Below are 22901 nucleotides of genomic sequence, written 5' to 3' on the forward strand. Positions count from 1 at the left end.
TTTTCAAATTTGCCCACCGCTTTTAAGTGATATTATGTTGTAGATCTAGCTAACATCCATCTATCGCTTCACTCCTCAGACAAACAAGAAAATACACAAACATTTTCCGCTGTGCTTTCTCTCTCTCTTTCTCTCGCAATGCCAGCGACTGATGCAGCCTTGGATCTTCGGGTAATGATATTCTTTCTCAAACCCTAACCACAAATGAACTCCCTGTTTTGCTCTCTGTGCAACTAACTCTCTCTGTTTCTTTTGTTTTTTCGCAGCCGGCTCCGCACTCGGCCTTCTCCATTGGGTAAGTTCATTATTCTAGCAAAACTTCTCTCTGTTTACAACTGTTTTTAAGGAGTATTGTTATTGGTTTGGTGTTTCAGAGAGTACACATTTGCGGATGCTGGAAACTTGGAGCACTGTGCGAAGTACTTGAACCAGACGCTCGTTACCTTCGGCTTTCCAGCATCTCTCGATCTCTTTGCCAATGATCCGGTGCGTCTTTCTCTTCTGTTTTTTTTTTTACTTTTTTTAAAAAATTAATTTATGTGATCTGTTATTATGGAGCGTTAAGGATTTTGTTTTATTTTTCTGTGATAGATTTCGATCGCTAGGACTTGCAATTGCATTTATTCATTGCTTCAGCAGAGACAGCGCGACATTGAATTTAGAGAGTCTGCTAATGAACAAAGACAACGGTAATGTTTTTCCCTTTCCAATTTCGATTTTTATTCCATTTGATTTTTCAAATTTAGTAATTCATTTTGCGCCTAGGAGTCCCTTTCCTTCTGAGCTTCAGTTGTTTTGTCGAATGAAAGCCTATAAATTGTAGCACTGTATCTTTATTTGTTTATTTAATAAAATTTGAGCTCAGTTTAGTACACTTTTTCTCTCTACCTGGTTTAATTTTGATTTAATGTGCTCGAGTAATTTGATTTCAGTTCTGTGATTGGTTTTATTTCAGTATTCTAAGATTAAATTATGTACTGGTTGGATTTTTCTATGCAGCATTTGATGAATTTTTTTGGACTAATATTTGTTTTCCTCTATTTTTTTTTTTTGTTTGCATTTTCTTCATGTAGATTGTTGTCGGATATATCAAGACTAGAGGCCAAAGTTGAGAGGCTTGAGGCACAGTTGCAAGCTAAAGATAGAGAGATAGCAACAATTACCAGAACGGTTTAAACCTTTTCCTTTTTTTTATTTTTTGTGTTATTATTATTTTATGTTTGGATGTGTTAGTTTTAAATCCTATTCAAATTAAGGAAACTTATAACAGTGCTCTATAATTTAGGAAGCCAAAAATACAGCAGCCTTTAAGGCACAGATTGAGAAGCTACAGCAAGAAAGGGATGAATTTCAAAGGATGGTGATTGGGAATCAGGTTAGCATATTTCACTTGTTTGGAGTTCGAATTTCGGTTTTTTGTTACTAAATGGAAAGATGTAAAGTTCTTGACTATTATTATTTTTACTTGATACTACAAAAGCAAGTGAGAACTCAACAAATTCATGAAATGAAGAAGAAGGAAAAGGAGTACATAAAGTTGCAGGTAGGATCTTATTTAGTTATTTATTAATCATTTGAGGAGAAAGTAGTATATCATAAGCAGGAAATATAATTTGCGTTTTTCTTGCAGGAGAGACTAAACCAAGTCTTAATGGAGAAGAAGAAGGAATCAAGATCAGGAATGGAAATAATGAATTTGCTTCAGGTATTAATTGCACTAGTGCCAATTGCACTACTGAGAGAATGTAAATTTTATGCAGCTAATGGAGTTTATGATACATGCAAACAGAAAGAAGGGCGGCAACGTGGAACTTGGAATGGGAAGAAGGCAGATAATGATTTCTACAAGAAGATTGTATGAAAAGTGATTGAGTTATTAAGAAGTTGTGGCCTCCATGAAATTATGTTTAACAATGTGCCATCTTTCAGGTGGATGCCTATGAGGCAAAAAATCAAGAATTGATGGCAGAAAATGCTGATTTAAGAGCATTATTGCGATCAATGCAGGTATACGCTAGTTATTTTATCCCTCTTGTTGAGCACTAATCAGATTTGGCTAGAGAGGAACTTAGGATTATATTGGAAAGTAATTTTTGTCTAGATATGGTGTTTAACTTCTTGTAGTATGGAAAGATTAAACTAGATTAACCTTAGCTTTGTCGCATGGAAATATGAAAATGGATTCACATTTTTTTCTGTGCTTTACAATTTGCCAATGATGCGAAGTATTTAAGAAGTCTCACTGCCGCATAATGGCCCTATACAGCTCCTAATATCTGTTTGAGAGTAACAATGTTATTATCCTAATATCTGTTTCATTATCATGTTATTCTGTGCATGCTGGTAGTTCACTTCTCAGAACTTCTACTTGCCTTTCCTTTTTCTCTTTTCCTGTTTTCTGTGACGGTGTTGTGTTCATTTTGTCATTCTTTGGAGAACTTTGCCCGTTGGACTAATTTATGAAATAATATTCCCCCCAAAAAATGTAAATTTGGATGGATCTAAAAGGACTTGGATGATTGCACAAGTATGTAGCATAAGAAACATGAAAGAATGGAAGAAATGAGAAATTCAGTTGTTCCTTGGTTGGTCAATGGTTTTAATGTTGAGTACTGCCCTTTACAATATGTGGGCAATATTTGATACTGATGATACAACTTAGTGCTCCAAGTATCAGGATGCTGTTTTATTGGTAAGTGGTGATCTGTTATCATGTCAGTAATGAACGAGTGATGAGTCAATAAATCTTGAATTTGACTCATTAAAGAGATGAGACAAAGACTTTTACATTCTATGGAAACTTGCTATGTCTAAATGTTAAATGGTAAGGAAATAAAAGGCTTCAGAAAGACAAGTGTGTGCTATAAAAGGCTTTTCTCAAATGTTAACATTGTGAAGTCAGAATCCATCAATTATCAACACTTGGAAACAGTGATCTGCAGTGTGAACCTAATTTAGAAGATTGATAAAATTAATTATGTGTATGCTGGTCTTGGCCGATATATTGTTTTCTTGGCCTTTTGGGTATGTCTACTGCATTGGTAAAATGGAGCATTTTGTTACATTATCATATATTGAAGGACATTCAGTATATTAAGATATTGCAGTGAATCTCCTATGGAATCAATATTCAAATTAGCAAGTGCACTGTACCTTTTTTGGGCTGTGAAAACTATCTACACTGATATAGAGTTGTGTTGCCCCTTTAGGATTTGGATATTTTATGTTCTTGATGTATCCCAAGAGTAAGCATGATATTGCAAATGTCACACTTATCAGTTCCCTGGTATATCATTATTCTTGTAAGGAGCATAACAATTCATAATGGGAGTGTATTGTGATGGGGAATTGTTGTAGATATGCTTCCTCCAATACTTTTATCATCTTTTGCATGTTATTCCAAGTTTCCTTAGATATTATTTTGGTGTTATTTGTAGCTCCTGGTATTTAATTTTCCTCATTTTGTTTTTATGTTCATGAATTCTGACAGCAGTTTTGTTTACAGGTAGATATGCGTGATTTCTTTAATGCTCCAAATGGTTTGTCAAAGCAATCCTTGCCTGTCAGTGAAAGACAAGAAAATGATCCCTCACAATCTCCATTGGGTGGGAGGACGGTATGACTTATTATATGAAGAAAAATTGTTAATTTCCCAAGAGGTCAGGTCAAGTGCTGCTTCTAAGCTGCTGGTTTATTGTTTACAGGATGTCTTTGACCTTCCTTTTCACATGGCTAGGGATCAAATAGAAGAAAGTCTTCGCACTAAGATGGCTTCTATAAAGGTACTTTCTCTCTCAGCTCTCTTTCTTAAATTTTAGTTTATAATTGTTATAAGATCATATACTAAGATGGATGTGGTAAAATTTTGACATATATCGTTTTTCATTTCTTTGTTTCAAGGAGCGCATGGTTCAATTACAAGATGCACAAAAAGGTGCAGAAGTCACTTCTGAAGCAACAGAGAGGGAGCTTGAGCTTGAAGCTCAACTTGTTGAAGCAAGGAGCATAATCCAGGAGCAGGTAGTGTACTTTCCAAGTTTTCCAATCAGAAAATGGATGCATTGTGTTAATGAATTAATATGAGTGGTATATACATAATTTGATCAGGTTTCCTAGCTGGACTATTAAGCATTCTGCACTAGCAGTCCTACATATTTAGTTACATTTATGATAGATTTTGCAAGAATCTCAGTTCAGCATATTTTCTCCCCTTATACTACATAGAGTTAGAGATTCTAACTTTTGATGTATGCCAGCATCATATGACATCCCCTCAGAGTTATAACTGTGCTTGTCAGAATTTTGGTGCTATTGCTTTATGACCAAACAGGACTCTCTATTTGACAGTCGAACATTCTGAATACATAGTCTTACTATCGGAGTTTTGTTTATTTTAGAAAAGATTTTAAGAACTCAGCTAACCATCTTTTAATCATTTCTAATTCATTGAGCTACAAATTTGCTTTCTATCCTTTAATTTTTTTATTGAACTTTTGCATGCATACAACTCCAACATCCAGAAAAGTTAGTAACATTTACTTCCAAATTTCACTCATCTTTTTTTTTTGTTGTTTTTCTTATTTTTAGATATAGATAGAAATATAACAAGGGGTCTTATTGCAGGCATCCATTATGTCCAAACATCTTGCTAAGGCAGAGAGACCAAGGTAGTTCCAACGTTTCTTGCTGTCCTGTGGAGTATATGTTTCAAATAGTTCTGTTATTATGTGAAGAACTAAGTGGCTGTTTGAAATTTGAACAGGGAATCTATTATTTCATCACCAGCTGAGGTATAACTTGATATTTCCTTCTTGAGAATTTGTCCTATGTGATTTCTTTTTTTTCTGTTTTCCATCAAATTGCTAGATTGATATCTCATTTTTCCTGATGCACTCTTTTGATCTATTAGGTTTTTCTTGTTGAGACTTCATAGACTGCAGTTTGTTTAGGAGTAGCTTATAATGGGCTTGCAATCATGTAGGTGATTTTTCCTTGGTCTTCTGTCTAGGAATATTATGCTTTTAGATTGGTCTATATTGCTAAAAATATGGTGAGTAATGTAGAACTCAGACCCCTGTTAAAATGGTAAGGAAATTTTGTTTGGATCCAGAACATAAAAGAAACTCCTTGCCGCTAGGCCACCCCTTCCCCCCAACCCCACTGTTTTCTTTCTAAAGCTTTGAAAAGTAAGAAACTTAAATTCAATAAAACTTTTTTTGGGTCAATAAACAGGGACAATTTTCAAGAAAATATGAAATAAAACTTAAACTAGCAACACCGTTTAGACAGCTATTGGTGCATCCCAATCGAACAGATGTAGAGTTGTAGTCCTCATAAGTGCACATGTACCCTCCTGTTTGGCCCTTTCCTAAGGCTTTGTCAATCTTTAAAATAGTTAGTGTTTTTGGAAGATCAAAGAAGCTGCCATGTCAAATAGTGGCCGTGACCCAGAGCATGTGGTGATGCTTAGTGTCTCAAAGAGCTTCCATTTATCTGTATTTTCGTCTCCAGAAGAGTCATTGTATATGTGGCAATCCTGCCTGCCCTTACATATAATATAGGACATCTCTAGCATGCACGACCCAGACATTTACACACCATTGTAATTAAATTCTTGGCAACCTTTGTCTGCTTACAACCTGATGTGAGACAACCCATTAAAGCTTCTCATGAGCGCTGGCGGCACTACCCTTTGTTATGTTTTCAATTGTTAGGTTTCATGCTGTTTGTGATTTTGGTATGCTGACTTTATCTTAATTTTCAGGGGGTATAACTTAGGGAGCCCAACCGCCATGAATTTTCGGATTAAGATCAACTGAAGTTGGTTCGTTTTAAGAGATGCGTGGCAGGGAGTGAGCAAGCATGTAAAGCATTGAGTCCCGTATGGTGTATTCGGTTTGTAGTAACTACATTAAGGCTTTCTTCTAAAGCTGTAGTATTAATGTAATTAGCAAGCATACAGTTGGTTAGTGAGAGAGATTTGTTTATCCATTGTATCAAGCTGGTTAATTAAAAGAACAGCGCCTATCCACACACAAACACATGCTTGCAAGTGCAGCTTAACTCCTGGGTTACTTCTAAAAGATGGCTACTTTCATTACTTTGAGTCTGAAACAGTGAAATTAAAACTTAATTTCATATTCTTAATGGAAAATGACAACCGGAAGGTTTAACACTGTTGAAGCATGGAATTTTTAACATAGTTTTGGTCATAAACAAGGCATTTATTTATGTGAATCCAGTCATTTGATAGTCAACGCAAACTAAATCTAACAACATGGAAATTATCTTTCACTTTACAAAAATAAGATACAAATATTCATACCAATCAAATACACAAAACAAACTTTCCCTTTAACTAGACTTGTATTTAATAAATAATTATTTTTATTTTATTTTATTTTATTTCAAGAATACATTTAGAAATATTAATATACAAATATTTTTAATATCTTAATAATAAATACTATTATATTTATATTTTCATTATAATATAATACCCATACTCTTTTATTTCTTTAATAATAAATGTTTTATATAAAATACTACTATTTAATTAATAACATTTTAATATTTAATAATAATTTTTTAAAAAAATTTACATAATAAATATCAATATTAATATATTTGTATTTTTAAATATTTTTAAATAAAAGGTATTTGAGTGATTATGTCAATATTACTATTTTGATAGGAATGCAAATTTTTCAAAAAAAAAACAGCCAAATAATAAAAAAATATTTTCTATAGAGATATCCAAATAATAAAAAAATCAATATTTAATAAAATAGTTTTTTTTGAATAGTGCTTTTTTTTAAAAACCCATTTTCAGGAAACAAAAGGGTTGGTTTGTTTGCCATGGAAGTTAGTTTGGCTGCAACAATTGGTATAGTGTGCTTTTGTCAAATAATTCTTGACCAGCCATTGTTGTATGCACGAAGCTTCAAGCCAAAGGAGAGGTAAAGGGTTAACTTTCTTATCACGAACCAACAGCCACTAACAAAAAAGCTTAAACCTTAAGTCAATGTAATTAAAAAGCAACCTTTAACTATAAAAAACATCAATGGTTAGATTCTCATCCAAAGTTTTCAAAACAGCTTCTTTTTTCTTTCAATGATGTCCTTTCATCTTAAACTGGATAGGAAATAGATTTTATTTATTAAAAGGGAAAAAATATAATATCTAAAAAGAACTCCTAAACTATTAAAAAAAATTCAAATAAATCTTTATACTTTTATTGTGTTCAATTAAGTCCTTATATTTTTATTTTAGATAAAATAAGTTTTTGTATTTTTATTTTGAATCAAATAAACTCTTATAATCAATAGTTTATTTATTCAAGATGTTACTTGTCATTTTATACCATATAATATTAATATAGTACTAATGTGACATTATTGTGACATGTTAACATGTTATAATAAATGATAATGTGACATAATAATATGATCATATTACATTTTTCATTTTTTACATCTAACCCTACGCCAACGTGATATAAACGTAAAATGACAATGGATATTTTGATTAACATAAATAGTCAGTTATTAATTATAAGAATTTATTTGACCCAAAATCAAAATTTAAAAATTTAATTGAATGTAATAGAAAAATAAAAATTTATTTAAATTTCATTAAATGATTCAAAAAGAATTAAACTTTATGTCCAAAAAATAATGAGCACTGCGTGTGAGGGAAGCGTGCATGACAAGATATTTAATTAATAATTTAGAGTCAACAATCTATCCTGGTCAAATTGTATTTGTTTAAGTAGGAATAAAAAAACAAAAAACTGACATTTGCAATTTTTTGCTGTGACTTAATTCGGATGGCTATGGGTAAACTTGGACTTCTCCATGATAAGACAAACTTTGACCTTCAAATAAAAGTGATTCCAATTTTCAATAAATTTCAAAAGAATTCTATAATTTTTTATTCATGTCTCAATTTGATAATAAGCTTTTCAATTTTGCAATTTTGATAATTTCTTTTTATCACTAAATCTCTGTAATTGTTTGTTCATAATCAACATTGTTAGTTTAATTTGTATTTGAACATTTAATTTATTGGTTAATGTATAATCTCATTCTCAAAAAAATAATATTCGAATATCCCTTCTTTCAAATATATATATAAAAAAGCATTATTAGTTTAATTTTAAAGCCTCATTAAACCAAATCAAATCCATTTATTTGTATTTGTGAATTTAATCATGCCGTTTAAATCATTTAAAATTTCTAATTATCCAAACAAGTCATTGTTTATAGTTGAAACACCCTAATCTAATGGTTAAAATTTGAAACCTCTTTTGAAAAATCTTAATTTTGAATCTTGGAAAGGGAAAGACAAGGTTATGGGTTGGAAATAACTAACTTCCTTTGTGTAACTTCAACTAAATAGAGACCGTCAAATATTATAAAATAAAAAAAAGATCAATTTATTACTAGAAACGTCTGTTAGTGAGATTACTCGTCAAGTTTTTGAGTTTGATCCAATTCAAGTTGGGCTTTGGATATGATTTTTTAGACCCAAACTTAACCCAAGAACATTAATATATTCAATAAATAATATATATTGTAATTAAATTTTAATTGTAAAATATATTTAAAACTAGGGTTGTCAACGGGTACACTATTATAGGATACTGCGGGTATCTGACCCGGTTACAATACCCGTGGATTTATAAAATTGCTGCATCAAGATTCGAACCTGGCCATGCAGGGAAGCACTCACCGTCTCCACCATCTGGTCAAGAAGTTTCGTTTGTTGTATAATGACAAAATAATATATTTAAAATATAGCTAGTTAAATAACTAATGTGATAATATGAATATATATAAATAAAAAATTATTAAATTATTAATTATGTTTAAATAATATGAATATCATATCATATTACAGAGGAATATAATTATTTTTTATTTTTATTAATTTAATTAGTAGTTAATTTTATGAAATACGTAAAGAAATATTATTGTATATGTATACGGGTTCGAGTAATTGGATACTCATGAAAAAAATTTTAATAATTTTTTAATTTAATCAGGTTCTTAAACGAGATTAGGGTAATTATAGGGTAGTAAAAATATAATAGGATTAGGGTTAAGATAGTAACTTTTAAAATTATTAAGGTAATTAATAGAGTTAGGGTAGTTGATTTTTTATAAGGTTAGGATTCGAGTATCTCGAAATTATAAAGTACCCGATCCATTAACATCTCTATTTAAAACTAGCAAAATATTAACAAAAATTTTTTTTAATACCGGATCAATTTGATTTAAAATGACAAATTGAATCGGGCCAAGCTCAGGCCTGAGTCTGAATTTTTTCAAGTAACTAGACGCGGCCCACCAATGTATACCTTTAGTTATTACCTAGGTAATGGATAGGGCATTTAGGCCAGCTAAACCATGGAATATTTCTTCGAGGCTACCAAGAGTGGTTGTATTAAACCCTTCAAACACCCACACTTAATTATAAAAGAACAATGAATAAGATAAGGAATTAATATTTATTTATTTATTTTAAATCGATATATGCCCTAACATGAAAGACTTGATATCTCAATTTAGTTGGTTAACCACCTCCTCCATCTTCCCGCTAGTATATATAGCTACACCTCTTTTATTATACAACTTTCATCACATGTATAGCCAAAAGAAAAACTTCAAAAAGTCAACTAAATCTATACTTAAATTCTTAGATATACATGTACAATGAATCAATGTAAAGGTCTTCCCCAGAAAGGGTTGGTTCCTTAGCCATGAGAAAGGCCCTCGATTTGCTCCGGCCCCTCGGGCAATGCATGTTGTTGCCTTTTGGTCTACAAGTCTAGTGTAATTTGAGACAAGGTGAAGCAGATGCTATCGTGGCACTTTGGTGGTGGCAAGAGATGGGTGATTCATCATTTTTGAAGAACATCCTTTGTTGGAGAGAACAATGGAAGGGTAAATAGAAAGAAAAGTTGGGCATGTCTTAAGGCTTTGGAAATTGCACATGCTATAGAAGCCAACCAACAACAGACTCAGAAAAACCTTAACGTAATCTTATCAAGAAAGAAATTTTCATTCTTCTTTTTTTATCTTTGATTTGCTTGTCATGTTGTGTATATCACAAGTATATATTCAAGTCACTCAAAAAACAAGTAATACAAGGAGTAAACAGGCTTGAATGAAGATGAAACAAATGTTATCAGAGTTTAATAACCATCTGCTAGTCAACTTTCAAGACATTAGAAGCATGTGCGTATCCTCTACCATTGTCGAAAACACCGGAGAATCAGGACCTTAATCCCTTAAACCTTTCTCTCTCTCTCTCTCTCTCTCTCTCTCTCTCTATATATATATATATATATATACTCAATAATCTTATGAACCTGCATTATACCCTCATCTCTAAACACTCCTACATTGTTTCATATACCTGTGAAAAGGCTTTTCTCGTTTCTCAAACAATCAAACAGTTACTTTGACCCAAAAAAATGGACAGGAGAGGTATGGAGAAAGGAGTTTCGGTGATTCAAGGTGAAGATCAGTTGTTCTTCAACAAAATCATCTCGAGAACCTCTTCTGTTGGCTGCTCTTCTCGGATATATTATTACCGGAGCTCTGAAGGGGTACCCTTTAATTGGGAAATGCAGCCAGGGACGCCAAAAGAACCCCAAAAGGAAGATATTGCTCCGCCAATTAGCCCCCCACCGGCTATTCTGAGCCTGGGGTTACCTAAACCATGTATGAACATCGAAGAGCCTAAGCCTTCGATAAAACTAAGGTTCAAGTTTTGGAAGCACGTAAAGAAAAACCATGGAAACAAGAAGCTTCAAGCAGGGCCCAAAGGGGTTCATTTAGATATGACTGATCAGTCAGACAAGTACTCGAATTACGAGATGTGCAGCTCTGATGATGGTGAGTTTATGGCATCGCCGCACATGTCAAGCTCTTTATCTTCATCATCATTCTCTTTCTCGAATGGCCTTTCATTTGGATCATCAAGGTTACCAAGTCCGTCGAGGGACTCATCACTTGACAGGCATTATGGCTGCAGTCCCTTGAATTTTTCTTCAATTCTTGTTCGTGTGCCAAGGTCAAGACGACTTTGATATTATGTGGTTTTAAACTTTGCATAAACTATCAGGCTGGAAGTTAATTTTTGTTGTATTGTATTGTAACATATTAAAACATGCATCCATACCTTCCTAATTAAACAGCTGTAATCCATATATATATATTGCACATTTTTAAGATTCCTCAACATGCTTGGTGGTTTCTACATATGCTGGACTGGGAATTGGTTATACATAATTTGTTTATAATTACTTTATTTATATGATCTTAAAAAGTAGGGTTTATATTTAGTAGCCCAGTTATACTCTCTAGAAGATTATTATCAAAGAGTAAATTACAATAAACATTCATGAAATTCATCATGTAATGTTTTATTTTTATTCAATATTTCTAAAACTCAATTTCAAAATTCAGGATTTTTTAAAAAAAGTTTAAAATATACTTTATTAAATTTCATCAACTACAATCTGTCACCTTATCAACCCCATGGCATCCATGTGGATGTTTGCATGGTAAAAATAGATAGATTTAGATACTTGTATGTCTACGTGATAAAAGAAGATGGACTTGTATAATTTTTTTTTATTGAGATTTATATCGCATGAACATCCACGTTACATTAATATGATAGATTTCATTGATTTTTGATAACTTGAAATACTTTTAAAAATTATGATCCAAAATTTGAATTTCAAAGGTGAAATATTACAAAAATGAAAAAAAAAATTGAAGGTCTTGGTTTACATTTTGGTGATTAACTATATTCATTCATTTAAATTAACCAAAAAAAAAAAAAAGACCCCAACAAGTGAAAAGAAAAATCAAGACCTTATGCAATTTTGATGAATTAGTCCAAGTTTGTTATTATTACTTATTAGTTATATGTCTTTGTCTTTTTGGTTTATCTTATATTAAATATTTTTATGATTATTCTAATATTTATTTATCATCATTCAAATTATATTACTTTTTAAATTTTTGACAAAAAATGTAGCAAGGTTATTGATTCTAAACCATTTAATGGCATTTTCTTCACATAAAAAATTTGTTTACTGATAACCGTATAGTAAATAGTGCAATAGATAAAATGAGTAGCATTTGTGAAGGAGAATTTTGGCCATTTATTATAGGATTAAATACTTCTTAAGAGACACCAAAATAAAAAGTTAAAGGATAAATGCAATCAATTTTTTTAAATAAACAAAATACTCGAAGTGAAAGTACATAAGCTCTACTTCCAACACTTCTTCTCATAGCTCCTTAGGCCAAACAGGCCCTAATTCATTTTGTTTTTGACTCTCAAAGGCCCTAGTTTTTCTAGTTGCTTAGATTTATTAGTTATTTTGCAGAATTCATATTGAAACATAATTACCATCATATATAAGAACTAAAACTACTTATACCCCAATAAAAGTACACAATCCTTATTTTTTTAACAACTAAAAAGGTATTTTTTGTAGAGTTTTGAACATTTTTTAACAAAAGTTTCATTGGAAAAAATCACCTTTTATTTTTTTTACTATATGATCAGCTAATTTTTCCTATATGTCAAAACAAAGATGAGAGAGGAGATTTGAAGAGTTAAATAAAAAAAGTTGGTAATTATTAATTTTTCCTATATGTCAGATTTGATTATTGACCCATTTGGTTTTTCTTGTAGACCTTTTAGAAATATTTTTAGAATATATAGAGAAAAAGTTAATAAACTCAAATATAAAATAGTTTATATAAGTACTTATGTACATGATGAAGTTTACTAAGCAATTAGTGAAGGAATAATTAATTATGACACAGACCATTATGAGTAATTAAGTACTCACTCTGAGTGTAAAATATAAACATTTGTTCTAATGCAATATTGTTTTTGACCAAAAATATAAGTAAATACAAGGGAGCTTAGTAATAGAGGGGGAATGACTATTCTATTCCTCAATTAAACACGTTAATTAAAAAAAAAAAGAAGTAACACATAAGAAGTGCTCCAATTATTATTATTAAAAATTATATTATTATTTAAAAGTATCAATGTGAATGAGCGGAAATTCACTCCAATGTGAATGATTTTTGGGGAAAAAAATCAACATTTATTTCAATCTTAGGACATTAATTGTCAATCATAGCTTATTTTTAGGCCAATTAAAGATTTGAAGATTTTTCGGGAATGAAATTCTGAACCCAAAAAATCAATTGTTATGACCTAATTGACTTTCCTGTTATAGCATTTATTTAATCACTATAAATTCTTAATTGGCTTCGTTAAACTGTTGGAAAGAACAAAAACAAAAAGGAAAAATGGGGCATGAAAATAGCACAGCTGAAGAAAAAGCGAATTCTTTGTTTCAAGTTGATCGAATGTTCATGAAAAAGATTCTTGGGAGAAAGTCTTTTGTGGGGCAATCCATGCGGACGTCTCAAACCGAAAGTGCTGTCTCGGTTCCTTTTGATTGGGAAATGCAGCCTGGAACTCCCAAACATCCTCAAAGTGAGATTGTCGCACCCATTAAGCCACCTCCCTCAGTGCAGAGCCAAGCCTTGGAGAAGCCAAGCTTTGTTTCGACGCATACGACAATGTCTTGCTTTTGGAATAAGTCCAGGAAGAAGCATCGTCAAGGAAAGAAGGCTAAAGCTAAAGGCCGTCAGGGGCATGTTGATGGTGAACTAGCAAGCATGGGCAATGCCCCAGAAAGTGTCGAGATTTCAGTTGTAAATGTTGAATCGACGTCCTCGTCCGATCACTCGAGATCTTCATCGCTATCATCATCATCATTGTCCACATCTTCTTCCAAGAGTAATTGTTCATCTTCCTCGTCAAGTTTACGTAGCTTCGCTAAGGGATTGGTTAAATGGTCTTTCTAGTTTGATATATCAATTGTCTCTACTTTTATATGTGTTAGGGTTGGCTTCATTTTGTTCCTAGCTAGATTGAATCCCTAACACGTTTTAGCATGAGGGTGGACAACATGCATGTTAGCTCATGGCTTACGTAGAAAGAAACTTGACTGTAATAAAACCCCATTTCGTTCAGTTTACACATATATATATCTTCTTTCATGGAAACCCCATTTCATTGTGCAAAGTTAAGTTTTTGATCTATAATGCTTTTTCATTGTTAACTGATCTTACCAAAAGCAGCATTGATGTTTGTAGTACCAGTGAGAGATGATCAATTTCCGAGGCTTAAGAGAGTTGACTGTTGAGTGAGTGCCTCCTAATACCCTTAATAATGCTTGCAAAAAATGTGGTTTTCCTTAATTGAATGCTCTCCTTTGGCTTCATGATTTCCTAAAACGTTGCTAAAGCAAATTGGTCCTATGGCATTCGTGTAAAACCGATTGTTACGCTATGGATTGCTCCCTTATTATACACCACTCTTTAAGAAGAGTATACAGCTTGGAGTATTGGAGAAAGGAAAGTCAAAGGATAATGGAATCATTATTTCAAACAAGATTGAGGGATTCGCGTTAATCCTTTGCTTCTTTTGCGCGTCATAAGCCTAATCTACAGCCTATAAAAGGGGTGGCTGTTCTTTCCCAATGCTTAGTAACTACTACAGTATTTATTAAAAATCAATTTCAGAACATTGGTTTCTCTATCTGATCCTCTTGTAGCGAAGTAACAAAGTAAAACTTTTAGAAAGCATGCTTAAGTTGGGTGCACCTTATTGAAAACAATAACATGCCCCATATTTACATTTATAAAGAATCAAAATGGTTGACGTTTTAGAGCACTTACTCCTCTCATGCCATGTATCAAATTTAAAAAATAGAATTGAATTATGATGAACTTGTTCTAACATTACTTGATAATTTATAGTATATGAATGTGTCTTTTCTTTTTTTTTAAAAAAAAGCAATTTTATTAGCCTCGTTGCCCGCATGTCATTACAAGTCTCTCACTAGGATAATAGGAGACTTCCATGGCATAGAAAGACTGGTAACGGGCCAAAAAACCTGTACATGAAAGTGACTTTTAAATAAGAGGAAAGTTATAGAATTGGATTACATCAAATTATAGGTTAAGGTTTCGTAATGTTGAAAGAATTTTTTTTTTGTGCAAAACATTTTATTGAAAAATCTAATATTTATTGTCAGTTAGATAAACTATTGAAATATTTTCTGTTATTTGAATTATTTTGTAAAAAATATTTTCTACTATCATTGATTTTCAAACACCATCAAAATATCAATATTCATCAATTATTCAAAACATTTAAAGCTTAATTTTTGACATTAAAAATATCATCTATAAATAAAAAATAACTAAAAACATACGTATAGATAAAAATTATCATCTTACGTAAATAATTTATTATCTTACAAACTTTTATCCTAAATAATAAAAATTATTAGAAATGTATAATAAATTATTCTATAAATATTGTCATATGAAATAAAAGCATTCTACATTTTACAGTCCAACAACCATTCCCTAAACCACAAAGTACGACCAAGTTCTTTTCAAGTCATCACTTCTAACAATGAATGCCTTTAATTGATTTTCTCGTTCTATTAAATAATCAAAGACGTAGACAAGAAAGTCTTGATCAAACCCTCCCATATTCATCATCTGCTCATAGAGGGCGACATCATCAATTTTATCATCACTTAATTTTTTTTTTTTTTTACTATAAATGAAATCTTTGTCAATTTTTCTGACTACTTTCATCTTCAAAAGTGAAACTGCACGATCTTTTGTAATGAGATCATGGCAGTGAAGTTCCAAATTATGAAAATATTGTTTACCTCCTTCTGACCTCTTCATCAACTTCCTCGTCTGGGCCTACAAGCATTAGATCAGCTTTGGTGTTATCATCCAAATCGATATCAGAAAACAATTTGGCAAAGCTCTCAATTGCTATGCCTTTCCCAACAATTCATGTCATTTAATTATACACGTTAATCTTTTTGTTGATGAAAGGTTCATCTTAGAACATGCTTGATCCAATTTACTACAATAAAAATAATTAATTTTCTATCACACAATATGAAAATTGTATGATATAAGAATTGAGCAAGGAATATGTACAAATAATCATTTTGTCCTCATAAACTTGCTATCTTTAAGTTGCCATCCATCCAACTTAAAAGGAAAACGAATCAGAGGATGACACATCAACCATAAAAGGCAAACGAATCAGAGGATGACACATCATCAACACGTTAAATGGTTGAAGAAAAGAGGGAAAACGAAAAGACAATATGGCGGGAACCCACTTTCCAGAAACCCACAAAGTGTTAAAGTCAAAAAAAAGAAAAAAAAAAAGAAGAAAGAAAGAAAAATCCCTACAGTTCTATTAACTTGGGGAAGTAATAGAACAAAGCAATTTCGGATAGAAGAAGTGAAGAAGCCACGATGCAGGCGAACGAATTTGATGGAAACGCGGCCTTTTCCGGCGGCGGATTCATGCCTTCTCAGGCCACGCAGACCGCCGCCGATCGTTCCTCCTTCTCTTCCTCCAAAGTATAAATCCCATTCTTTTAGTTTTTTTTTTGGGGGTTTTCTTGTTTTCATTTCTTCTTCGTCTTTTTTAATTAGAGGTTATTCTTATAATAGTTCTTTGTTTTTTTGTGTGTTCAAATAACTAAATTTTAAGGTTTTCCCATGTTTTTCTTGTCGCTTTTGTTTATTTATCGCGTAATAAAATAAAAGAGCTAAGTGAGAATTTTAAAATTAAGTGGAGGCTTAAGTCTTCTGTTTGATGCTGAGAATTTTGCAAAATTTTTTTATTTTTAATTTAGGCTCATTTAGTATTTGCTTATGTTACTAATTTTTTTCTATTTATATTTAATTCTTTAAAAATTTGCTAGAAAGCAAAAGTAAAATCATGTAGTACTAATTGTTAAATGTAACACCATTTATTATTGGAACATCATTGTTTTATGTAAAATTAAAAACAAATTATATTTTTAACTTCTAATTCTTTATAATTATTGTTTATTTTTGTATTAAAATGCATGTTTTTTGAAATAAAATTAACGATCAATTTAATTGTAGGGGTTTTCCTCTTGCTCGAAATATCAATGGGATATCTGGTTCTTTGTTTTTCTGTACTTCTCCTGAAGCAAACAGGTTTTGATTTTCTTTTTAAATTTTTTAGAATAGTGATGCGCGGTGCTTGATTCCACTTACAGTGAAGCAGTTGAAGGATCTCTCAAGAGGTGGAGAATCTGGTATTTCCATTGATGGTGTTGATGTCAACAATGTAGGCTTTGACTGCTTCATTGTTTTTTTTTTCTTCTTATTTCCCATGCATTATATATTTAATTTTCTAAATGGGTTTTGAATTTTAAAATTTTAGTTTTTAATTTTTTTAGATTGTGCTAGTGGGGATGGTATCCAAGATAGACAATGCTGTTTCAGATTGTACTTTCAGAGTTGATGATGGCACTGGATGGGTTGAATGCACCAAATGGTCAATTTTCTCTCCTTGCTTCTTTTTATTCCTTTCAATTTTGATTTTAAAGCATTTTGTTGTCTGATAACTTCTTTTTCTGCTAGTAAATGCTTTTTTTTTTTTTTTTTAATTCTGTAGGATTCATGAACCTGTAGACTCAGCTGAAGTTGATGCGATCTCGTAAATTTTATCTCTCACTATTCTTCTAAGTGAATGTAGCTTAATCCGAGACATATATTTAATTGCTTTCATTGTTCAAGAAGACAAAAATACAATGGAGCTGTGTGTTGCCAGTGTATGGACTACCGGAATTTTTGTGTTGTTAAAAATATTTGGGCAAAACAAATGAAATCCTCGAAAGTAATAACACATACATGAAAACTCACTATGCCTCTGCTGGCATTTGAGGATATTTTCCCCAAAAGGCCTTCATTTGGAAACACATTTCTATGTGTCATGATATTCAAGTATTCTGTTCCATCTCAGGGTTGGAATGTATGTTCGTGTCTATGGCCAGTTAAAAAGCATCCAAAGTAGAAGGACCTTACACACCTTTTCCATTCGGTATGACTTCAAATTTATTTTGTTTTCTACATTATGTTTCTTTTTATTTACTGTATTTTTCTAGTGGGGGAGAGGAAAAGGTCTTTGGGAGGTTTGTTGAACTCTTTTTTTTGGGACATTTACATATCATTCTTTCAGATAAATAAATTTAATAAGGTTTCATTTGGTTGATGCTTTTGCTATTTGTCTTTTATTTTCTATTTATTTTTCTTTTTTTTTTCCTTTTGCTTTCTATTCATTTTTTGCAATAAAGCAACTAGCAAAAGCATTAACCAGATGAAGCCCAAGTGATCTTTAATGAATCTTACTGGGCTTATTCTCTGTATTGTGTTTAGAAGATAAAAGTGGAGGATAGATTATGGGATGTTTTTTGAATTCCTGCTTTGTGTTTTATTCACCAAACTTGTTTATTATTCATGAAACAGCTTGGGAATTTTAAATGACATAAGAATTAATATTGGTAGGTGCGGGTGCAGTAGATGGTTATTGATTCTTGCTATTTTTTTGTAGCCTTTATCTTTCATTAGTGGGACAATGAATTTTGACGGTTGTAGAATAATTTATTTGTTTCATAGGCAAGGCAACAGGCATGACATGCTGGTTAGTTTCTTCATTTTTCATTGTTGTGGTGAGAGCATTCTCTTTTGAGAGGTGATATAGCATAGAGTTGTATGTGAATAACATGAAACGGCCACCATGCTATGCCAAGCTGAAAGGCTGACCCTCAACCCAGCACTGCCTAACTGCCTATATAGTTATCTGGGCTATGCCTGGCATGCCAGAATTTTGTAGTTTGCAGGCTGTGCCAGTCATGGCTTATATCATGTTGGGCCAGGCTGTGCCTCATGCTGCTTGGCAATTTGACACCTCTACTTGTATTTCTCTAATTCTTTAACTGTTTTAAGACTTATGTGAGTCTGAAATGATTGTGACTTGGTAAACTTTGAGAAATCTTTATTTACATTTCCATATTGGCTAACTTTTGGGCAAATTGTCTTGCCGCAGAGAAAGCTGTGGATTGAGGTGCAAATTTGTTATTATTCATGACTCATGAGTTGTCATTTTGTGAGGTCTACCTTCAAAATATTTCTAAGATCCTTCACCTTGCATTTTCCATTTGGCTGGGAGCAAAGCTGAGTTGATTTCATTTGTATAGTCTGTCACCTCCATCATTACTCCAGAGGAGCAACTTTCTATGATTAAACATTGGCACATTGCTCCTTGACTTTTTATGGTCAAACTTTCTGTGATCATCGGTCTTTCTCCTGAGCTCTAATTTTTGGGCTCTCTTCAGATAGCACATGCAAGTGTTTGCAATCATAGTGAGGTGTAAAAGATGTTCCTAATAAAGAGGGTATACTTTTTATCTCGTTCCTTTTAGATTGTCCAATGACAGCATTGGTTTTCTTGGAGGAGTCAGATCGAGGCCTAGCAGACAGTCACAATTAGATATTACTGCTAGATCTGCTGTTATATTTTTCTTTCGCCTGTCGCAGTTCATTAGTTCTACTTTTAGGTTTTCCTGACATGATACTGCAGCAAAGCTAGGGTTCACCAAGTTCCTAGATTGTTTCACAATAGGTGGTCTTAACTTGAGTGTCAATTGTAACAAAGATATTTTGGGACGTTTGTTTTGGTTCAGTACGAAACATTTTGACCTGGTTTTGATTGGAATAAAATCAACTTTACATAGTATTGATGCTTAATTCAACCATGTAATGACCTTGTTTAAATGTATGGTTCTTTGTCTCAGTCTGCTATGCTCAAAACATGTTTTTCACTTCTATTTCTCTTTCTTATTGTTCATTTTCTCCCAATCAGGTGTGGTGTTATATAAGTTACTCTTCTGAAGTTTAATATCACTGCTGCTGGTTTATACTTTGGTGGTTAGAAAAGACTTTAGTAATGCTTTCCATAATATTACATGGCTTTTAGAATCATTTTAGGGAAATCAATCCAAATTCAGATATTTTCTTATTAAGCCTGTGGATAATGTAGGGCAACACTTCCAGTCAGTTTCTTTATAAGCTAGTTATACCAAATAAATCTGGGTCATGTGGAATTATAGAAGTCCTTATTTAGATTGTCCCATATTTTGAGAATGATGGAATGTCCTAGTGGGGTTGTCTCTTGGTTATGCTTTTGCCATTGTTACATCTATTGTCACATGATGCATTTGTTCATGTAGATTTATTTGGCTATTGTACACTTGTACTTAGAGTTCTAACTTTGACCTTTGGTGTGGCTTTCAGGCCTCTTACTGATTTTAATGAGATTGTAAACCACTTTGCTGAGTGTATATATGTTCATCTTTACAACACCAAGTTGCGGGTAAGAGTCCAAGTAAAAGATGCTCTAGTTTTACAAAAATGACATTCCAGCTTATTTGGATGTATAATGTTTATGCTTTTGTTGCTAGGCACTAAATTGCTTTATATGGACTTTGTATGTATGCTGCAGGGTGGTGTGACCACTCAGCCTCAGGCGACAAATTTAGTTGGTCGTTTGACCACTCAGCCTCAGGTGACAAATTCAGTTGTAAGCAACCCGATAAAGGGCTACCAAACTAACCTGTCAAACCAGGTGAAGGAACTGGCTATTAGAGTACCTTGCTAAGTTCTTTCATTTAATTGATCTAGTGTTGGGCACAAGGCATACTCCAGGTGCTAGAACCCTTAAATTGCCAGAGGCACAAGGTGCAAAAAAAGCATTTGCCTGAGTGAACTAAGGCACAATATATATAGTTGTGCGTGTGTGTGTAAATAAGCTTAAGATATATAATTCTGATAATAAAATCTAAAGAGTGGTCCATTTTTATCCTACAAAACATGCAAGTTTCCGTTTTCATTTTTTCGGCCAATATGTATGATTTCCTTATGGTTGCAAGTTTGTTGTTGAATACTCAAACATTGAGAAGTAGAGAGTTATTGTCCCCTTTTTTCTATTAAGGGTACAGCTAATGAAAAAAAAAAAAAAAGAAATGAAAGAGGACAGCAATCAGGTGAGCTTTTTTGTGCCTACTGCCTTATGGAAAAGTGCACCTAGGTGCATCAGGGGTGCACCTGACCAAATGTGCCTTGCTTAAAAGGGTCTGAGGTGCTTTTGTTGTTTGGTACAGTGCCTTCTCACCTAGGCAAGTGCCATAAAAAGACTGAATTGATTCCCTAACTTCATCAATTTTTCTTTTTGCAGTTCTCTGGCCAGTATAACACCGATGAACAACAGATCCTTGGTGTAAGTTCAATGGTCTTAAATTACTTGCGTCGACCAGCATGCCTGTGAGTTTCCTATGATATCCTTTAAACTCGAAATACTGTGTTTGGTGAGCCTGTTTGATTCAATTGATCTTTCTATATTTCTTTGAATTGGGAATTGCATTAAACTGAATTTTGTAATGACCTAGACCATGCAGATGTGCACAGGCTCCTACTTTTTTGTGTGTTTGTGTTCATTGAAAAGGGGAGAAGTTAGTAATTACGTTATGAGCTAGTATAACTTATCTGGTTGGCCTATCCTAATAATAAATAAAAAAAGAAATGACTTGTATGATAAAAAGGTACTTAATACAGTTCAATAGAAAATATTTCCAGCTTCTGGTCTTTATACTCTTTGGTGCATAGTTTGCAAGTTGGTGATTTATCATGTGTAATAAACATTATTCATGTATCCCAAAAATAGCCTTCAGTAGGCATGTATCGTGTATTCTAATACTGATGAGTTGACAGGCTAATAGATTTGGCAGTGAAGACTAATACAGTGAATATACAGTTCCTCCTGGAAAAGAAACATCTAATTATGGGTTTATTAACTGTGTTTAGAATTAAATGAACATGTTTAGGAACATAATCAATTAATTTTCCATTTAAATGTTACTTCCCTTGATCAATCTGCATGAGACCTGGCCTTTGGGCTTGGCTTTTTGTTCGGTCTTAGGTTCACTTTGTGGACCAAATAGTTCATTATTCATAGCAACATGCTACAAAGAGAGGAAGGGGAAGCTTGTGGTGAAACTGTGAAAGTCCTATCTAACTGACAGTTTGACTTGTGAAGAGGTCACTCTTATTTTCTTTTACAATTTACCAAGAAATGAAAATGTTCCAAAGATGTAAGAGTATCCTCACCAATCATGGTGAAATTGTTGAAGACTGTAAGTTTCTGGATAAGTTGGGTTTGACATTTTGCAGTTTCTGGTGAGCTATTTTGATCAGTACTCATGGTAGAGTAGTTCCAAGCATATTTGGGAACATCTATAAATCATATCATTTGCATTCTGGTCAAGCATTGTTACGTTGCACTTCTGTACTCATAGCCCCGTCATGTCTGCTTTTATTCACATCATTGTATCTGACAATTTCAGTGCATCTGAGACTGGGGTACGCTCTGATGTCGTGGCTCGAGAACTAAATATTTCGTTGGATAAAATCAGGTTCGTCTCCGTCCAGATTCTCTTTCGCTTGTTGCTCATTTGTCCACACTAATTTAATTGTATCCATAACTTCTCAAACTGCGAAGGTTTGGCCTTTGACAGGACAACTTTGGAGTATCTTTCATCAGAGGGCCTTGTTTACACAACCACTGACGACCATTACAAATTTACTGATGCCTGATGTACAGAGTACTGGCAGTCAGCAGGACCAAAACTTTAGTTACTCGTTAGTATTTCCCTCTCCTTTTGGTTATATATATATGATAGAAGCGTTGTATGCATATTGATATTAGAAAAGGTAATGCTTTTGCAAGGGAAACATATTGGTTTAGAAATTTGGATTTTATATATTTGTAGAATTTAGACTGTTTGCGGCGAGAAGCCGCCAACAGTACCTGCCCCTGCTATTGAACTGACCCTTAATTAGGGATGCTGATGATCTTTGCTTCGACGA

General features: G+C 32.8%; 3 protein-coding genes and 1 pseudogene across 7 annotated transcripts; 3 read left to right on the forward strand and 1 right to left on the reverse strand.

Annotated features, from left to right (window-relative positions):
• LOC18589300 (Afadin/alpha-actinin-binding protein) lies at positions 1 to 6083 on the forward strand. Of its 2 annotated transcripts, XM_018126970.2 has the most exons (16): positions 2 to 171; positions 267 to 295; positions 375 to 486; positions 592 to 689; positions 1074 to 1170; positions 1286 to 1375; positions 1481 to 1543; positions 1631 to 1705; positions 1790 to 1855; positions 1930 to 2007; positions 3506 to 3616; positions 3705 to 3782; positions 3901 to 4020; positions 4624 to 4667; positions 4763 to 4790; positions 5765 to 6083. In XM_018126970.2, the coding sequence occupies exons 1-16, from the start codon at positions 139 to 141 to the stop codon at positions 5771 to 5773; spliced, it is 1131 nt and encodes a 376-aa protein (XP_017982459.1). In that variant the 5' UTR covers positions 2 to 138; the 3' UTR covers positions 5774 to 6083. The 2 variants fall into 2 exon arrangements, with proteins under 2 accessions (XP_088665567.1, XP_017982459.1); XM_088809441.1 differs by lacking the exon at positions 5765 to 6083 and having other exon boundaries at positions 1 to 171; positions 4763 to 4796.
• Positions 6084 to 10400: 4317 nt separating this feature from the next.
• Positions 10401 to 11264, forward strand: LOC148760755 (uncharacterized). The gene has a single exon (XM_088810202.1). The coding sequence runs from the start codon at positions 10481 to 10483 to the stop codon at positions 11096 to 11098; it is 618 nt and encodes a 205-aa protein (XP_088666328.1). The 5' UTR covers positions 10401 to 10480; the 3' UTR covers positions 11099 to 11264.
• Positions 11265 to 15491: 4227 nt separating this feature from the next.
• Positions 15492 to 15945, reverse strand: LOC148760756 (uncharacterized; annotated as a pseudogene).
• Positions 15946 to 16286: 341 nt separating this feature from the next.
• On the forward strand, positions 16287 to 22901 carry RPA32B (Replication protein A, subunit RPA32). 4 transcript variants are annotated; one of them, XM_088809352.1, is made up of 11 exons: positions 16288 to 16523; positions 17161 to 17265; positions 17378 to 17475; positions 17596 to 17637; positions 17944 to 18021; positions 20274 to 20352; positions 20482 to 20500; positions 20540 to 20604; positions 21214 to 21299; positions 22379 to 22447; positions 22550 to 22901. In XM_088809352.1, exons 1-11 carry the CDS (start codon positions 16416 to 16418, stop codon positions 22626 to 22628), a joined length of 828 nt encoding a protein of 275 aa, XP_088665478.1. In that variant the 5' UTR covers positions 16288 to 16415; the 3' UTR covers positions 22629 to 22901. The 4 variants fall into 4 exon arrangements, with proteins under 4 accessions (XP_017982467.2, XP_088665478.1, XP_088665479.1 ...); XM_018126978.2 differs by having other exon boundaries at positions 16287 to 16523; positions 20482 to 20604; positions 22534 to 22901; XM_007014190.3 differs by having other exon boundaries at positions 16290 to 16523; positions 20482 to 20604.

Source organism: Theobroma cacao, chromosome 9 (genome assembly GCF_053813885.1).
Source record: "Theobroma cacao isolate CCN51 chromosome 9, ASM5381388v1, whole genome shotgun sequence".
NCBI classification, from domain to species: Eukaryota; Viridiplantae; Streptophyta; class Magnoliopsida; order Malvales; family Malvaceae; genus Theobroma; species Theobroma cacao.

Coding starts and splice junctions, on each gene's coding strand:
- LOC148760755 (XM_088810202.1), top strand. CDS start 10,481: ATGGACAGGAGAGGTATGGAGAAAGGAGTTTCGGTGATTCAAGGTGAA.
- LOC18589300 (XM_018126970.2), top strand. CDS start 139: ATGCCAGCGACTGATGCAGCCTTGGATCTTCGG. Junction 690..1,073: donor GCTAATGAACAAAGACAACG/GTAATGTTTTTC, acceptor TTCTTCATGTAG/ATTGTTGTCGGATATATCAA. Junction 3,617..3,704: donor CTCCATTGGGTGGGAGGACG/GTATGACTTATT, acceptor TATTGTTTACAG/GATGTCTTTGACCTTCCTTT.
- RPA32B (XM_007014190.3), top strand. CDS start 16,416: ATGCAGGCGAACGAATTTGATGGAAACGCGGCCTTTTCCGGCGGCGGA. Junction 17,476..17,595: donor TGGGTTGAATGCACCAAATG/GTCAATTTTCTC, acceptor TTAATTCTGTAG/GATTCATGAACCTGTAGACT. Junction 22,448..22,549: donor ATTTCGTTGGATAAAATCAG/GTTCGTCTCCGT, acceptor GGCCTTTGACAG/GACAACTTTGGAGTATCTTT.